This window comes from Buceros rhinoceros, unplaced genomic scaffold (assembly GCF_000710305.1).
Source record: "Buceros rhinoceros silvestris isolate BGI_N320 unplaced genomic scaffold, ASM71030v1 scaffold11956, whole genome shotgun sequence".
Taxonomy (NCBI): domain Eukaryota; kingdom Metazoa; phylum Chordata; class Aves; order Bucerotiformes; family Bucerotidae; genus Buceros; species Buceros rhinoceros.
The window spans coordinates 63,050-80,028 of NW_010419423.1; the positions used below are offsets into that span (position 1 = coordinate 63,050).

At 49.6% G+C, this 16,979-nt stretch overlaps 1 protein-coding gene across 4 annotated transcripts in view; it reads left to right on the forward strand.

The window, feature by feature from the left end:
- Positions 1-16,979, forward strand: part of DLGAP1 (discs, large (Drosophila) homolog-associated protein 1) — a 121,258-nt gene that overhangs the window by 38,049 nt on the left and 66,230 nt on the right. For 2 of the 4 annotated variants that reach the window (XM_010138913.1, XM_010138915.1), the window contains exons 3-4: positions 1,838-2,015; positions 4,148-4,392. In XM_010138913.1, the coding sequence (XP_010137215.1) occupies positions 1,838-2,015; positions 4,148-4,392 (423 nt within the window). The remainder of the gene's footprint in view (positions 1-1,837; positions 2,016-4,147; positions 4,393-16,979) is intronic. The other 2 variants (XM_010138914.1, XM_010138916.1) reach the window with 1 other exon arrangement.

Here is a 16,979-nt window from a genome sequence, read left to right on the forward strand (position 1 = left end):
GCTGGCAGCTAATCAAGCCTGTTGGGATTTCGCATGTCACGTATTGGCTGCAAACTGTTCACAGCATATTCATAAAATACCTTTTGAATTAATTTAAGGAACGCATTTCAGGCAGTGCTCATCAGTTCATCTAGCTGCAGGGTGGTGAAGGAGCTCACACACATCCAAAATATTGTCTGCTGAATTATTCATTCTACTCTGTCTTTAAATTTTTTATGTTTTTATCAAGTAGCAGAGAAGAATTTTTTTTTAAGAGTTCCATCCTTAGTGCTAGGTATCAACATGTTGCAGCCTACCGCTAGTAACAGTCACACTTTCATCATCTTCCCCTCCTGTTTTGGAGTCTGGAACACCACTAGTTCTGGTGTTTAAAGGCTTTCTGCTCTTTTCCACTCATGTGGAATCAAGCAGCGTAAGGACTCAGTGCAGCTGAGTCTGGCTGCTGTGGGCATTGCACCGTTTACCCGGGGAAAATGGCAAGCAAAGGCTTTATCTTCACCTCGTGACAGGACTGTGGGGTAATTAGCACGAGTTTACATATTTTTATTAGGCAGGTAATTAGCAGCCAGAGAATACAGTGTCGTAGAGATGACCTAGATTTTATTAGGGTGTTGTACCACTCAGAAACAGCCCCGGTTTCTGAACTGCTTTGGTGTGCGATTGATTACACAATGGAATTGTCCTCCTAAAGTACGCTGACAATTGCCAGGGTTGTGCGTGCCCTGGGAAACTGCTCGTGCTAATTACCATTGTTAGCTGCTGGGATAAAAATAGCCGCAAATGCTTGAGGAATTTGACATAAAATGGATTCTCTTCTTTCATGTCTTCCTAAAGACTAGGGGACCAAGATTAAGCCTGTAATTACGCTATAGATTTTCTTCTCATACACCTGCAAACATCCACGCGGCATGTACGTTTAAAAATGGAAAATTTAGTTAATATTTGAATTTGTTTACTTTGTAGTACTTGGGGAATATTAAAGATATTGAATGAAATATTGAAGAATCACCCTTTCAATACTTTATCCATTGATAAATTGTTTAAAAAGAATTATCCCCAGGACAAATGGTATTGCATGAGGCGGGGCTTGGCTGGCTTTTGGTGAGTCGCGTCTTTACAGGATGCCTCAGGTTGTGCAGGCAGCGCTTGGCCGGCACTTTCAGCAGGTGAAAGGTGGAGGGTGAGGGTTGTAGCTACAGGTTACACTCAGCGCAAAGGGCAGGAGTATGCAGGTTGTGCACCTTTCCTGTGGGGTTTGTTGACTGCTTGTGCAGCCCGTCTGTCTCTGGTGTTGGAAGGCTGGGGAGCCTTATCACTGCAGACACACCACGGTGGCTTTTGAACTGCTGGTTTGACATCACATCACGCAAAGCTGCTTCCCTAGGCTGCATTTCCATAACTTCCAGCTTAAACCAGCAATAGAATAAAATCTAAAACACATCAAACCTTTCCAGGTGCCCCAAGTTCTTAGGGCGATTTCCCAGGGTACGAGGTACCATGAGTGCATTCACACGTGGTGCATGACCTGCCTGCCCTATTGGCCCACGCGCCCTGGAACGCACTGTGAGGAGCAGCCCTGTTACACAGGTCCGTACGTGGTGTCAGTCACAGCACCAGCAGGTCCATCAGCACCAGGTTTTCGCAGAGGAGGAGCCCTTTGGAGGAGCAGAGCCCCTGCCCTTCCTCCTGACTGCCTCTGAAGAAGTGGGAGTTCAGGTGATGTGTTTGGAATCGTGCACCCAATCTTAATATTGCGCCGCTCCTTTCTTTACCCCACTCCTGGTGAGGCCGTTTAGGTGTGATGGAATATCTGTTCTCTCTTTCCCCAAACCCCCAGGATATCCAGCGAACACTCGCCAAAGCTTCAGATCCGGAGCCACAGCTACCTGCGGGCGGTGAGCGAAGTCTCCATCAACAGGAGCCTGGACAGCCTGGACCCCGCAGGGCTGCTGACCTCCCCCAAGTTCCGCTCCCGCAACGAGAGCTACATGAGAGCCATGAGCACCATCAGTCAGGTGGGTGGCGCGGCTCAGGCCGTGGCATGCCACACGTTTTCAAAACGTTTCTGAGAAAACAAATGTTTTCACACGGTCTTGGTTCCGAGAGGGCCATAACCTGCCCCTTGCAAAAGGAGGAGTGGCACAACGTGCAGTTTGTTTGAAGTCTAATGGGTTTTTTTTCTTCTCCAAAAGCAGGTGCACAACAGTGCCTTTAAACAGGGATCTCTTAAGGATGTTGTGCTTTGTACCGGAGATCAATTTTTTTGAATGCCTAAAAAAAACCCCAATATGTTCAGGTGCTGAGTGAGATGCTAAAGGAAAACTAAGTCCATTATATTTTGTATTATTTCGTAATTTTTTAGTAGCATTGTGTTAGAATTTTTAAAGCTTTCTTTATGCTAATGTATTCGTTCTTCCCCCCGTGCACTCTGCACTCGCCACCTCTGTGGTACAAGTGTTGCAGTATATACATTAAGTGCTCAGGTATTAGTGCTCTGACATTCTGTCAGATCTCTTCGTGCAACGTGCTGGAACAGTTGAAGTGGTCGGCGCAGCTCTGAGAAGTGGCCAGCGGTTCATCCGCTAAACCCTGCAGCTCCTCACTACCGTTTTTGGCTTGTTTGCCCCAGAGGATCGTTCAGATACATCACCTGGATAAAGGAATTTTCTTGCAGTGCAGCAGGGCAGGATTTGTGGTGCCAGATACTGGCCCCTTATTATTGCATGTCAAGCCAAAAACAGTGTGTGACACCCTCGATGCCGGCTGCGGCCGTAACAAAGCTGTGCGCCGTGCGGGACGGAGCCAGGCTTGAACTGCTGTGGAATTCTGTGTCGGGGCGTTGCAGCCCCCACCTGCTCCCCTGAGTGCTTCACGGGGAAGCACTGCACAGGGCGTGGGCAGAAGCTCTACAACGAGGGTCAGCGTGAATCTAGGAGGAAACAGCCCTGAAATTCAGGGCTCAGAGGCAACTATTTGAGCGTTAGGTTCGGTTACTTACTTAGCTGGACACTGTCAGTCATACAAAGCCACGCTGTCTGCCAGAGAGTGAGTGTAATCTGCCAATATGAGGAAGCTTGTAGGTTTTTTTTAAAGTTTTAATTCAGAGACAGTGATTTGGGGATGTGGCTATTCTCCACCACTGTAGGTTTGTTCATTTTGGTGATGTATCGCCCCCTACTCTTCCATGCTGTTTTAAGCAGCTTCCCTTTGAAAAAATACATTCTACTCAGAGATTTCCCTTTCATTGAAGCGTACAGATATTTGGCATGTTTTTCTTGGTAAAATCCATCCTGGAAATGAATTTCTAATGGGTTTTTTCCACCACCCTAACGCAGTCTTACCTTCTCTTGAAAACAGACAAAATCCTCAGGTGATGGTCTCCACGCACATCTTTCCTGCAGGGATTTCTTGTGCTTTAACGCCAAGCTCAGGGCTCTGGTCTCAGTTGGGAAAGATTAAGGCAGGGTAAATGCTTTCCACGCTGGTAAGACCTGCAGCAAGGCCACATGCCTCTGAGTGTTCTTTAACCTGCCTGAGTGCCAGTCTTTGTCACCACCTAGTGTCTGCTCCACAAAGGGCCTGAGGAGTGTCTCACTCCCAAAGGGGTCAGCTCAGGGCTGTAGCTGTACAAACAGTTTTCCCCTGCAGCGAAGCTGGTTCCCTTGCCAACCTCCCCTTACCAAGCCTTTGTCACCCCTTCTACGCCCGAGCAGCCCTGCTCCTCACCGTGGTGGCCTCTGGGCTGCATCCGTTGTGCACTGGGGTCGTGTGACCTTTGGTTTCTCTCACCTTCCAAAGAAAGACTGATTTCTGCTTTTCAGTTGCAATGGTCACAAGGGTCAGAGGTTCAGCCTTTCCTGTGGGCTCAGGGTGAGATAAATCAGATGCTTGAGGAGGGCTCCCAGCTTCCCACCAGTCTCGGCAGGAACCAAGAACCTGAATCTCTGCCTAAAGCCTCTGTCTCTCCTTTTTGTACCTCACTTTTTCCCCTAACAGTGTCAAATGGGACGTGTTTACGTGCCATCTTCTGGTTTTTCTTGTGTGAAAGGATCTTCTAGCAGATGTTGTGCCACTGGAGCTTGTGAGTGTTTGTAGCGGGCAGGCTGGTGGGTGGGTTGTACTGAACCTTTGCACTCTGTGCCTGCAGGTCAGTGAGATGGAGGTGAACGGTCAGTTCGAATCCGTCTGCGAGTCGGTGTTCAGTGAACTCGAGTCTCAGGCGGTGGAGGCACTGGACCTGCCCATGCCGGGCTGCTTCCGCATGAGGAGCCACAGCTACGTCAGAGCCATCGAGAAGGGCTGCTCCCAGGACGACGAGTGCATATCGCTGCGGTCCTCCTCTCCCCCACGTACCACCACCACAGTGAGGACCATCCAGAGCAGTACTGGTGAGTCACAAAAAGGGAAGTCAGAGCGGGGATGGAAAGGGAACGTACCTTTCTGTGCAGCCTCATCAGGTGAGCAACGAGCTCTTCTTTGTCAGACGCCAAAGAGACGCCATCAGAGAGACTGAGTTTCGCTGGGGAGCTGGACAGACACATCAGTAGGTGAAAGCTCATGCAGTTGTGGTGCACCGTGTGATGCTCACTCCTACAGCCAAGCTCATTTATTCTGGGCTAAGGGCACACAGAAGGGAAGCCCAAAGTCACATCTCCTCTTGGTCTCCTCCCCAAAAGAGCAATCCCAATTTGGCAAGGCTGACCAAGAAGGCTCTTGGTGAGCAGCTCTGCTGGCTCTTACCAGCAGAGGAGGGTCCCTCACTAAGGGTTTCTACAAAGACAAGGTGATCTTTGTCTTTCCTGCAAGTTACAAGATATTCGATGTGTGTTTAGTGGCTTGGAGAGACTGTTACAGCTCTCTAGGCCAGATCTCAGAGGTGGGAAGGAAGGTGGGAGGAAGAGGTCTGCAGGTCAAAGCATGCATGTTCCAACCCGCTGTTATCCTTTCTGCAGTTCCAACCATTCCAGCCTTGCAAGAGAGGGAGGTTTCACTCTAAATGTGAGCCTTACAAACCCACCTTTTAACGTTGAGGTTGCTTTTCTGTTGGAAATCCACGATGAATCCCAGATTTTGCCACCAAAATTAGTGCTGAAGGGGAAGAAGCAGCAAGTCAGAAGTCACAGTCTCTCACTCAGGAAAGCCAGAGGCAGGAACCCTTAGGAGTGCGTTCTCCTCCCCGCGGGAGGAGGAGAGGGGCCTCTCTCTTCTGCCTTCTCTGCATCCATTCCTCTGCTTTACACAATTATTGTTCTGCTTTTTTCATGCACTATTCATATTCATGACTAATATGGACTATTCTAAGTATTTCACTGTTCCCAATGTCTCTTTCCTCGGTTCTTTAATTCCTGTTTGCTGCGCTGAAAACTTTTACCTTTTTATGTGTTATCTCCCAGGTGCAGTTGTTTATACCTTGTAAGTTCTTCATCTCTCACTCCAGTCTTTAAAGCTGCTTGTCAATTGGTTTATGTCATCAAAGACTCTTTCATTCCTTGCACCAGAAGTGCTCAGCCTAATTCATGTGTTTTCTTAAAGGAACAAGTTTAAGAAATGGAAATACATTGGCAGCACATCCCAAACATCAAGGTGTTCTTCACAACTGCTGTAGAGCAGTTCTTATCTCACTCACCAAACCCCTAAGAAACAGTATTCACATGCCATTTCTGCCGTGCAAGCAGCTCGTGCATGCTCGCAGGCTTTGCCCCACACACCGAGCTGGGCTTCCATCAGGCGGGTGTTACTCCGCTGGGCAGAACTAGCCCCTGCCAAACGCAGGCAGCGGCAGAAGCTGCGGGGGCGGGGTGGGGGCGGGTGCATTCGCCTTTGTTAGATCAACGTGGGTATCCATCCCAGAGTGGCTTTTCACTTCTTCGAGAATGGGTTTGTTAACTTTTATTGCTTCACAAAAATAACCATAATCGTTAGTACAGAAGAGAAGAACTGTTTTTAATTGTCTTTCTATAAGAGGCTGTTCCTGTCACTTAGACAAACGGTGCCTGTGTGTGGGGATGATGGAGTGCAAAGGGAGAGGGTTGGCTGAATGTACCAGCCAAACACACTGGACAACTCGGCAGAGGAAAACCGTCGTTGGAAACTGTTCCTTGTTGGTGCTCCTTTCCTGTCGTACCGCGGCAGGCAGAGGGCCGGCCTCTTCCCTGGGTAGCTGGCGTTATTACAGAGGCCTGGCAACAAAGCTGTGGTGTTGAACAGTGCGACCCAGCGGGTCTGTCCGGGGTGAGCGCTTCTGTCATCAGCCCCTCCGAAGGCAGAGGAGCGGTCTGCAGCACTCCCTTTGGCCAAGTGTTTAGAGACTGCGCTAGGGATCTATTTGCTGCTGTGGGAGATTTACTGAGTTATCTTTCTTATTTTTAAATTCTTGGGCTCCCAAGGGCCCTTCTCTTGCACTGGGAGCATTTCAGTCAGCTTGTCTTTCTTCCTACCTGACTTACATACCCCTATGGGTTTAATGGGGATTAGAGCTGAATTAATTCTGTCCAAGAGCATCTGTATGGACGATCTCCCTGCTGCCTGTGGCTGCCTCACAGAGGGAAGCATGGAAGGTATCGGTGGTGGCTTCTATTAAGATCTGCTTCAGTAAAATGGGAAATGGCACAACAGCGGGGCAGGTGTGAAGAAAAGGGAACAGCATCTCAGACTTAGCTCCACTGAGGTGACGTTTCAAAAACTTCTGTGGGAGGCGTAAGGGCGGTTACAATCTAAACTACAGATTTAATGTCCCCCAATGAGAAGGGTGTCCTCCTGCCTCAGAAACACCTCTTCCTGTTCACCCAAGCAAGGTTCCTTTCATCAGCATCAGCGGGTCCCTCAGCCACTTGGCTTTTCATTCACTAAAGCACAAAGCTCTGGTCGTGCACTGGTAGTGGGAATTCCTTTGACTGATGGAAGCCCATGAAAATGAGGAACCTACTCTGGGTGACCCTGCTTTAGCAGGGGGTCGGCCTGGGTGATCTCCAGAGGAAGGCAATCTTGTTTGTGAAATGATGTTTTACCCTCGTTTTTAAATTTGAGTTTGAAATGAAGAAGCGAAACGATCTTACTGCTTTATATGGAAATAGCAGTAAGTGCCATGTCACAACTGCATCACGCCTTGAAAGCCAAGCCGTTGAAAAGGTCCCTCCACCCTGGGTACACCTCGCTCAGCATCGGTGTACCCATGGAGGCAACTGCAGCCTGCGCCGGCCAGAGCCCATCCCCGGGGGCAGGGCTGGGAGCCACAGCAGCTCCAAAGTGCTGCCATATGTTATACACCAGAGCCCGCACTCACAAGTACCACCCATGGCACTGGGTCTCTTCAGAGGAGCCTAATGAGCTGTGAGTTATGACCTAATGGGATCCCAGGTTATTTGCAGAGACAATAACGGTTGTAGCTGAAACTCTCCAGCCAACGGAGTCGGTCGTGACTTAGGCAGCCTTTTAACAGTTCTTAAAGTCTGTAAATCATTTCAACGAGCTTAAAGAATACAGTAATTAAGAAGCAATGAGATTTTACAGGACCTCTTTCTCCCACATCCCCCGTGTGCCCGTGTTTCTAAACCATGCCCGTGCAGCCGTGCACGTTCCTTTGCTGCAGATGAACCGCACGACGTCGTGAGGGCTCAGGCATTAGCACGTGTGGATGCAAAGAGACCACTGAGACTGGAGATGTTTAATTGGAAAGAGACATCTCTGTCACAGAGCTCAAGTTGTTATAACTTGAACGGAAAAACGCTGCTCTAGGCTGCAGCGGGTGTTTTCTCGATGTCTGTCCTCGGTGCAGGCAAACAGAAATACCTCCCTCAGCTGCAGCAATGCCATCTGGTGATCCTCGGTCAGATTGCACTTCTGCTTAAGACCAGCACAAGCCCCAAGGAAATGATGCTGTGAGGCCAGCAGGGCAGAGAAGGACGGAGAGTTATCCCCGTATATGCTAATTGCGGGGCTTCAGCTGAGCAAGCTGGTTTCCTTCCCTGCGCTGGAACAGCTGACCAAGGGGAATCAGGTATTTGGCGGAGATCTCTAAGGGGCTGCCGAGCCAATTAAAAAAAAAAAAAAAGAAAAAAAGCACACAGCTTTAAAAATAAACTTGTGCCAGGCAGAACTCAAAAAAAAATCCAGTCCTGTGGAGAAGGAAGCTGTAAGTGACTGGATGCCAGCTGGGGCCAAGCTCCTTGGACTCCGCAGAGCTGTCCTTTCAGACTCTTCTGTCCGGAAAGAAACGAGGAATTAGGATTTCGAATTTGATTTCCAGTTGCAGTGAGGATTGTTTTCTGGTGGTTTTGGGCGGGAATCTCAAAGGGGCGCCCGAGCCAATTAAAAAAAAAAAAAAAGGAAAGATGCACACAGCTTTAAAAATAAACTTGTGCCAGGCAGAACTCAAAAAAAAATCCAGTCCTGTGGAGAAGGAAGCTGTAAGTGACTGGATGCCAGCTGGGGCCAAGCTCCTTGGACTCCGCAGAGCTGTCCTTTCAGACTCTTCTGTCCGGAAAGAAACGAGGAATTAGGATTTCGAATTTGATTTCCAGTTGCAGTGAGGATTGTTTTCTGGTTCTGTACCAAAATTAAGATAATTCTGCAGAAGATCTGAAGAAATAGAGCTAAGTTAAGACCTTCGTGTAGATGTGGAACCTTAAAATAGACTTGAAGAGTGTCAAAATGGTCTGACAAAGGTTTTACATGGCTCATTTCCTCTGTTTCCTGGAGCAATCCTGAAATGCAGTTTGCCTTTGGCTCCACTATCACGTTGCTAAAACCAGCCCTTGAAAATGTTTTCCTTTGCTAAGGAGGAGCTGGCCTGGGAGGAGAGCCCTGTTTGCCACTTCAGAGGCACCTGCCCGTAGCTAGAGCAAGTTTCATCTCGTCTATCCCAGAAGACAGCGTTATGAATGTTAAGCTCCACATCCCACCAAAAAGCCCCCAAGCCCCTGTGTTCATGAAGCCAGTGGGATTTTATGATGAGGAGGAGCAGGAGTGAGCCATGAGAAAGGGTCAGCCGTGGGAGGCTACCTCAACCTTTGGCAGGTTGCAGCCGCTCCATTGGTGTGTGGTGTAGGTTTATGCCAGCTGAGAACAGGAACTGATTTAGGTGTAATGAATTCCACTTCACCTTTCGGATGCAGAGTCTGCATGTCCTGAAGACATGTGGAACGCAGCGTAAGGGATGTCAGGGAGTGGGATGTGTACCTAGGTCTCCCTAAAGGAGTGCAGAAGGTGTTTGGGTTTGAGCTAGGCTTTCGCTTCAGACCGGGGACGTGTGTTATCAAACATGCCACTATCTGGAGATGGGTGTAGGGGTGTCGGGGGCCCTGGATCATTGGAGACCCCCCAGTGTACTAATGCAGTGAGACAACCCTGGCCCCATGATCGTGCCCCCTGCTCCTGCTGATGTCACGTTCGTTGTGCACATGCCCCTGATGGAGCCTGCACCATGCCTGTCTGGGCATGTTAAAGCACCTGCATGTCCAGCACCGAGCCGAGACAAACCACCGCTTCATTTACCCTAACGAAGGCACGGGAGGGTGGTACGGGCAAAAGGGTCGTTTGAAGGTTGCTGTCCTCGCAGGCAGCTCGGGCGCAGGGCCAGGCCGGTGTGACTCCAGCAGCTCTGGCTTCTGTATTGGCGTTTTTGGGGACAATGTTTTCTGACTCACAGACAGGAGCAGGAACCAACCCCCTTTGAAACAGCCCTGGAATCATGTCGCAAGGAAGCCAGTTTCCCGAGGTGGTGCTGGTTAATAATTGCAAACTAATGGGTCAAACATGGGGCAGAATATAAAACAAAACCACGATCCGTTTCCAGTTGCACCTTGTGGGAGGATGGTGCAACCTGCATCTAGAATGTGGTGCTCAGGGAGTGGGTACCGCTCTACAACAGAACTCCGAGCGCTAGGGATACGTCATCGTCCCTTAGCTGCGATGCCAATAACAAATGAAGGGCAAATAATTCAATTTTCACTTTATGGAGAAATACAGCAAAGCCCTGGATCTTTCCTTTGTTCTGGCTTATTTCCAGTGCGATGTTTTTGTGATGGCGGGGACAGCACTGAGCTGAATCAGTAAGCTGAAGACATGCCCCAATTTATATAACACGATCACATTTTCAGTGATAATTCCTGCCATTATCCCAAAATAGACTCGTGTGGTGGCTTTGAACTACAGCTGTCTTTTGGGAAGCAAGACGGGGGCCTCTTTCCTGAAGAATCCTTTCCTGAAGAATTCACACATCCGGAGTTTAACAATAACTCCGGTGGTTCTTTTCAGCGTGTGCCACTGTCCCCTTGTCAGCAGCGAGTGGCTGCCCACCTGCAGCGAGTTCCACGTCATTCCTTTAGGACAAACCTGGATATTTTGGTTGACCTCAGATACAACACTTACAAAGCTCTGTTGAGCCAGAGCGTGTCCCAAGGAGTCGCAGACGAGGCATTTGGTGATGATGGGCTTTTCAACGTGACTGAGTGGGTTTGGGCTCTCACAAAACTAAGTGAGAGTTTTTAATAAGCAGGTTTAACGAGTACCGCTCTGCAGGGCCCCTCCTGTGCTACAGCGATGTGTTCAGAGCCGTTCTGTTCTGTCATGTCAGAAATTCCCCTTGCAGAGCTTGGATACGATGCATTCGGTACTAGATCCTGTCAGTAATTTTTGTGTTCCCTCAAGACGTGTTTATGCAGCAGCCGAACAGTACTTGGCTCTTTGGAGCTATGGCGGACGATGGGGCGCGTGTGTTATTAACCACTTTTTGAACCAGAGGCTGCCCGTTTCCTTTGGCGGTACCGCGGACAGACCCAAAGGAGACGTGGCAGCAAGGAGTTCTGCGCATTACAACAAATTACAGAAGCTCTGAAGTGCACACAGGGCTGTGATTTACTGTTCTTATTTCTCGCTGTTACACCGATCTCAGTGCACCGCTGCTCAGCAACAAAGCACGGTGGAACTCAGGTACCACCTGAGCTCTGGGAAACGCCTGGTGCCACCCGGAGAAGAGGGACAGTCTAGCTGCCCTCGCAGCCTCGCAGTCTCGCATCAAACGCCTGCTGCAGGCAGATGCTGGTAATCTGCTCTGTTGTCACAACCTCCGTGTGGCCTCTCGAGGGGCAGAGGGATGTCTTGGTCTTTGGAAATTGTTTTCCCTTTACTGAATTTGGCACTGGTCAGATGGGAGAGCGTTAAACTGCATTCCACTTAAAATGCAGTAAGCCATCAGAGCAGAACGGTTCCTGGTCGCTTTGATCAGGGATTTGAGCTCAGCTATCAGAGGAGGGGGAAAAAGGCAATAAAAACCAACCCGGAACCCCCTCCTGTGACAGATCTCTTGCTTGTTCCGCAGAGGAAGACACCTACTTTTTGCCTCTGCAGTTGGGATGAGAACCAGTGGCTTGATAACTGTTCCTTTTGCTGTAATGGTGTTTCCAATTAAGTCCGTCTTCAGCTACAGAGAAATGCAGATCTGTGTCCCCCTGGGAGGGTTGAGAGGGAAGTCAGAACTCTGTAACACTGAAACAAAATAAACGCTGGCAGGCTCTTTGTTTATACAAAGCAGGCTTTTTCTGCTTTGAAATTCCTTGCTCTCAGTTTCGTCTAACTCTCTTCTGAACTTAGCAAAGTTCTGCCACAGATGTACGTCACTTTATTTGAATCTAATAAAATAATGTACATCTGCAGCAGGAAAAAATCAGAGCCTTAGAGGACCAAAAATAAACAAGCTCTGACTAAAGCCTAACCCATCCATGGACTAGTAGCCCCAGCGTGGCTGCCTCGGGAAGTCCTGAGGAAATCTGCCGTGGTCCTTTCTGTGTGAAGGGTCGTTTACACCCAAGTGACAGCACTGGCTGTCGCCTGGTGCCATGGCCACACGCTGCCTTAGCTCACACCCTTCCCTGAACTCGCATGTGACATTTTACCATTTGCCTCTTTTTCCAACACAAAGGGAGAACAAGGGAAGGAGGTGCTCAGAGGGGTGGAGGTGGGTTGCGGGGGAAGTCTTGGGTCTATGCTGGGAGCCCTGGCCCTGGTTTGCCAGGCGGCGTGCTCTGATCTAGGTGGAGTTATTGTCTTGTTATGAACTTCCAAGGGAGCTGGCTCTGTCCGTGCCCATATCACTTTCTGCCATCTCCGTCCCTCTGCGGGCTGTTGCTGTGGGGAAGTTAGGGCAGGTTAAAAGTGCCGTTAGTGCACAGCTAACACCAAACTGCTCGTTCTCTTTTCTGAAAAAAGGAGACAAATAAGGGCAAGAAGGTGGAGAAAGCGTGCATCTGTGGATAAGGAGGAGTTAAAGCAGGTTTTACTCTTGGTATTACACATTTCTCCTAGTTCAATACACCTCCTTTCGTTGAAAAGTTTGGTGGCTAAGAAAAACAAGGTGAGAAGAGGTGACAGAAGGAGAAGGGCGAGGAAGGAGCTGATTTTGAGTAGCAAAGTGGATCCAGAGTAGATTCATAAGGCAGAAGCATGTCCTGCACTTCAAAATCCAGCAGAACGCGGACTCAGGAGCGCCTGTCCTTGTGAACAGCTGGTGTGAGAACCAGGCACACTGGCCTTTTAACCTGGGATCTTCCAAAATGCTTTGTCTTCTCTTCTCCATCACCTCTGGCCAGGTGTGTGGACTGGGTGGAGCTGGTTTTATTGATGCTTTTTGATCCCCCAGTGTCACCAGCTTTTGACACTTCTTGCAGAACATGTTTCCCGGTTCAGAGCATGGTTTCTGGAAGCTGGTGTGTCTCCAGTTTCCCTGCAGGCAGGAGATACAGAGGGATATGAGATGGTCAACAGATGAGTGGCGTCCAGAATCCCTTTACTGCCTTTGACAGGCTGGCAAAAGTGCTGAATGATAAATAATGAATGTGACAGAGGAGAGTAGGCACTGGGTGCTTCAATAGCTGTGGGAATTGGTGGGACCGCAGCGTTGGAACTCACCAAGCGAGCAGTAACACTTTCCCTCATCACTTTTGCAGATACATTTTAAAATATTCTAAGGATGTTATTGCACATCAGAGCAGCCTGCTAAGCTGCAAAAGCAGGACAGATCTTTCCTTTCCTACAAACTTTGCTCATCGAGTGTCTGTTTGTGAAAGGTGCTGAGTGTCCTCAGCTGCGGCGAGGTAGAATCAGCTCATGATTTCCACACTCCTGGTGTCACAGGAACATCTGGCTCCCCTGTTTGACCGCAGGTGCCTTTACAGCCAGAAGAGTCAGGGTCAGGATCATGAAGCTGTTGCCATCTGGTTTAGGCTATTTGTGAGAAGATAAAATGTAAGCGTGTCTAGTCCTTTTCCTGTTGGAAGGCTGCATGGTGCAACCAGATCCTAGGGGATCTTGCAGAAATGACTTGCAAAACAGAACAACTCCTGGGGAATCTTATCAAACGTGGGGTGGGTGGTTCCACTGTGCTGCTGTAAGATAGATGAGGTCCTGGGAAATGTCAGTGAGGTAAATCTCTACACTTGCCCCATGCTGTAGTAGCAGACAAATTTGCAGCACAAGAAAACTCGGTTTTTACCCAATGTCAGGATTGTTTCTGCCACACTCATAAATGGAAGAGACAGAAGGGACTGCGGTGTTTTTCCTTCCACCCTCACATCTAGCAAGGAGATCACTCTCAGCAGAATGAGATGGAGCAACACTGGGTGCCTCGTATCTGTCGTCCGTAACATCATATTGTGAATTGACCACTGCCACCATATTTCGCATGTATGTGCTGAACAGTGATAAAACCCAGACCACCCACTGCAAAACCAGCACAACGCCAGTAAAGAAATGGTTTCTATTTGCACTGCAGTCATGTGCACTTCCTGCAAACCATCTGTGTTTTCTCCTCCTCAACTCATGACATTTGGTACACGTGTGTCCTTTTGTCACCTGTGAAGAACTGGCCCAGAACTCACTTTGCCAGCTAGTGCTGATGAGGAGGAGAAGCCTCGCTCTGTCTCCATGCAGCTGACCCTCCAGCGTGCACGGAGGGGAGTTAGGGACTCTCTGAGGGTGGCATTCTGGCCAACACCTACGTAGAAGCACAAGGAAGAAAGTCTTTTCATCCCCAGCCAGAACCTGTGTAATTGCAACATGTTGCCTAATTGCCCATCGCTGATCTCCAAAAATAACCGGTGTGGTTATCAAACCCCACCAGCGCAGTGATCCAGACCGTGTGCCGTTAACCACGGGCGCAGGGCTCGGCATACCTGCCTCCTCTACGCCTCCTCTTGCAAAACCCGCTTTGTTTTTCTCACTTCCAATGTGATATTAATTTCTCGGGGGCTTGAAGCATTGTCAGCTTCTGATACTGAAGCGCACAGGCATCATCATTTGCATCTGATCTTTTTTCTCCTGAAAAGTCTGTTATTGTTATTGGAGCATGACTTTATGCTTCTTAGAAGGGAGAAAGAAGCCCAGGGAAATTATTAATTCAAGCTGTCGGCAGTATCTGGCTCATTCGTATTGTTATGAAAAACAAGTCACTTGTGAAACGAAACTGGTGCCGGTCTGCTTCCTGGCAGTGAGCAGGAAGAGGCAGGCAGCTTCCTGCTGGGGCACTTCACAGGGATTCTGCGTACGTCTTCCTTAAGGTGCAGGAAGTTACGAAGCCGCCGTTTTCCATCAGCAGATTTCCGGTTCTGCCTCCATTGAGCCCATACGTTAGTACTTGCTGATGTGGAAGGCAGCTGGCACGTCTTCTCCCAGACTTGTACTCATTCACCCTCTGATTCCTCTGGCTCAGTCCCTGGTGACTCCCCTGGTAATGAAGCTGTTCACCATGCTCGGCGGGAGTCGTTAGCTGATGAAGATTTGTTTGGGGACAAACCAAAGCACACTACATCTGATGACGTCCTGACGCTCATGCCAGTCACCATTCCCCTAGGCCATTTATCCTGCTTTGATAGATAACGGCTCTCCAGCTGCTGGGGAGAAAACCCGTGACCTAGTTGTACCTTAGGTGTTTATCTTTCACCTTTTCCTGCCTGTGCAAAGTGCAGGTATCTCTGAGTTTGCCCGCCAGCAGCACCTCCTGCAGCTGGACCACGGGCTTTTCCATTGATGCTGTCACAGAAACTGAGGCACTCCCACCCAGCAGTGCAGAACTACATGTTCTGAGACAACTCTAAGGCTGTGCTGCTGCCTGCCTCCATTTCCAAAAGGTAAATTAGAATATCGAAAAATTCTGTGGCATAGAGGTATTTGCTGCGTCTGGGCGGGTGGTGTGTGCAGGATAAATAAAGGCATTGCTGGGGAAGAGCTCCCAGATGCCTTAGCCCACAGGTTATGGCGCATAGATACAGATGTATAGCTCGAGCTGTTCTTGTCTCGAGGCCTGTAACTGAATTTCCACATCTGCAGCCACCTCTTGAAGACAGCTTTCTCTGGAACGGTGTCGGCTGAAGCCAGGTTTTCTGTCTGCTGCAAGCACTATCGCACACCGTTACTGGTCGGCCGCTCTCCCCACTGAGCACCTATGCAGTGATCACGCCTGGCTCCAGCAGTCATTGCCTCTAAATTTTGCCTATCTGTTAATTTCCTGGTTTCTCCCAGCTGCACCCTTCTGCTTAGCGTGAAGGGTCACTCTGTGCGTGCCCTGTCGAATGTGCTGCTGGACAGACTGGGCAGCTCCAGCAGGCAAGTGTCACCCCCAGCTGCAGGAAGGGGATGTGTGGAGGCTGCAGGAGGCGAGGAGGAGGTGGCAGCGGTACAGCTTTGACCACCTGAGGGATTTGCCTGGCCCCTCCTAGTAAATCAGTTTTCCTTTTCCTTCTTGTCGTTTTTCTGTTTTAATTAGTGGTTACGGTAGCAGCGGGAATTACAGCGAGGCCATCTCGGCACGCTGGGTATGGCTGGCTTGTGGGAATATTGCAGCTAAGATCACCTACCCAGTCGTGAACCACAAAACCATCATGTTTGCAGCATCTGTAAGGAAAGAAACGGGGAGAATTAGCAGAGCCGGCTGCTTTTAGGGAAGATCACTGCTAATCTAGTGGCACACTAAGCACAGGGCTGCTTTCCTCACTCTTTTTAACCATATGTAATTACCCTTCAGACACGTTGTCATGGCCTCTTCATGGCTTCTTGCTTTGTTTCCTTTTCCTTTGATTCTGTTTCGCGTTGCTGATTTGAATAATTATGTAATGGTTGCTGATGTTTGGGAAGGAGAAGCACTGAGAACTTTTCCACTCCTGTAGCTGAGCTTGTGGCTCCTCTGTTACCTAACTCTGCTGTTAGCCCACGGGCCAGCAGTGCCAACCTGGCCCAGTTCCAGTGTTGCCGTTCCACTGCCTTCAGTAACATCAAGAGCAGTCCTCGTTCTCGTTAGTCTGTTCCCTGCTTGTGTTAATGAGTCATTTGTATCTTCTCCAAATTATTATTTCATCCTATTAGTACCTGGGGTCCTGCCCCTGAGGAGGAAAAATCCCCTGCACCAGTAGAGATCATGGGTGACCTGTCAGGAAGCAGCTCTGCAGAGAAGGATCCGGGAGTGTTGGTGGACAAAATGTTCACCATGAGCCAGCAGTGAGCCCGCATCACCAAGGAGGCCCATGGTCTCCTGGGGTGCATGAGGAAGAGTGGCCAGCAGGTTGAGGGAGGTTCTCCTCCCACTCTGCTCTGCCCTAGTGAGGCCACATCTGGAGTCCTGGGTCCAGTGTTGGGCTCCCCAGTTCAGGAGAGACAAGGAACTACTGGGGAGAGTCCAGCAGAGGCTGCGAGGATGCTGATGGGGCTGGAGCATCTCTGTGCCAAGGAACGGCTAAGAGCCCTGGGGCTGTTCAGCTGGAGAAGAGCAGCCTGAGAGGGGACCTCCTCCATGGGATCAAGAGCTAAAGGGGGGTCAGGAGGAGGGACCAGACTCTGCCCAGTGGTGCCCAGCGACACGACGAGGGGCAACGGGCACAAACTGGAACACGGGAAGTTGCATCTGACCATGAGGAGAAACTCCTTTGCTGTGCAGGTGAGGAGCCCTGGCCCCGGCTGCCCAGAGAGGTGGTGGAGTCTCCTGCTCTGGAGAGATC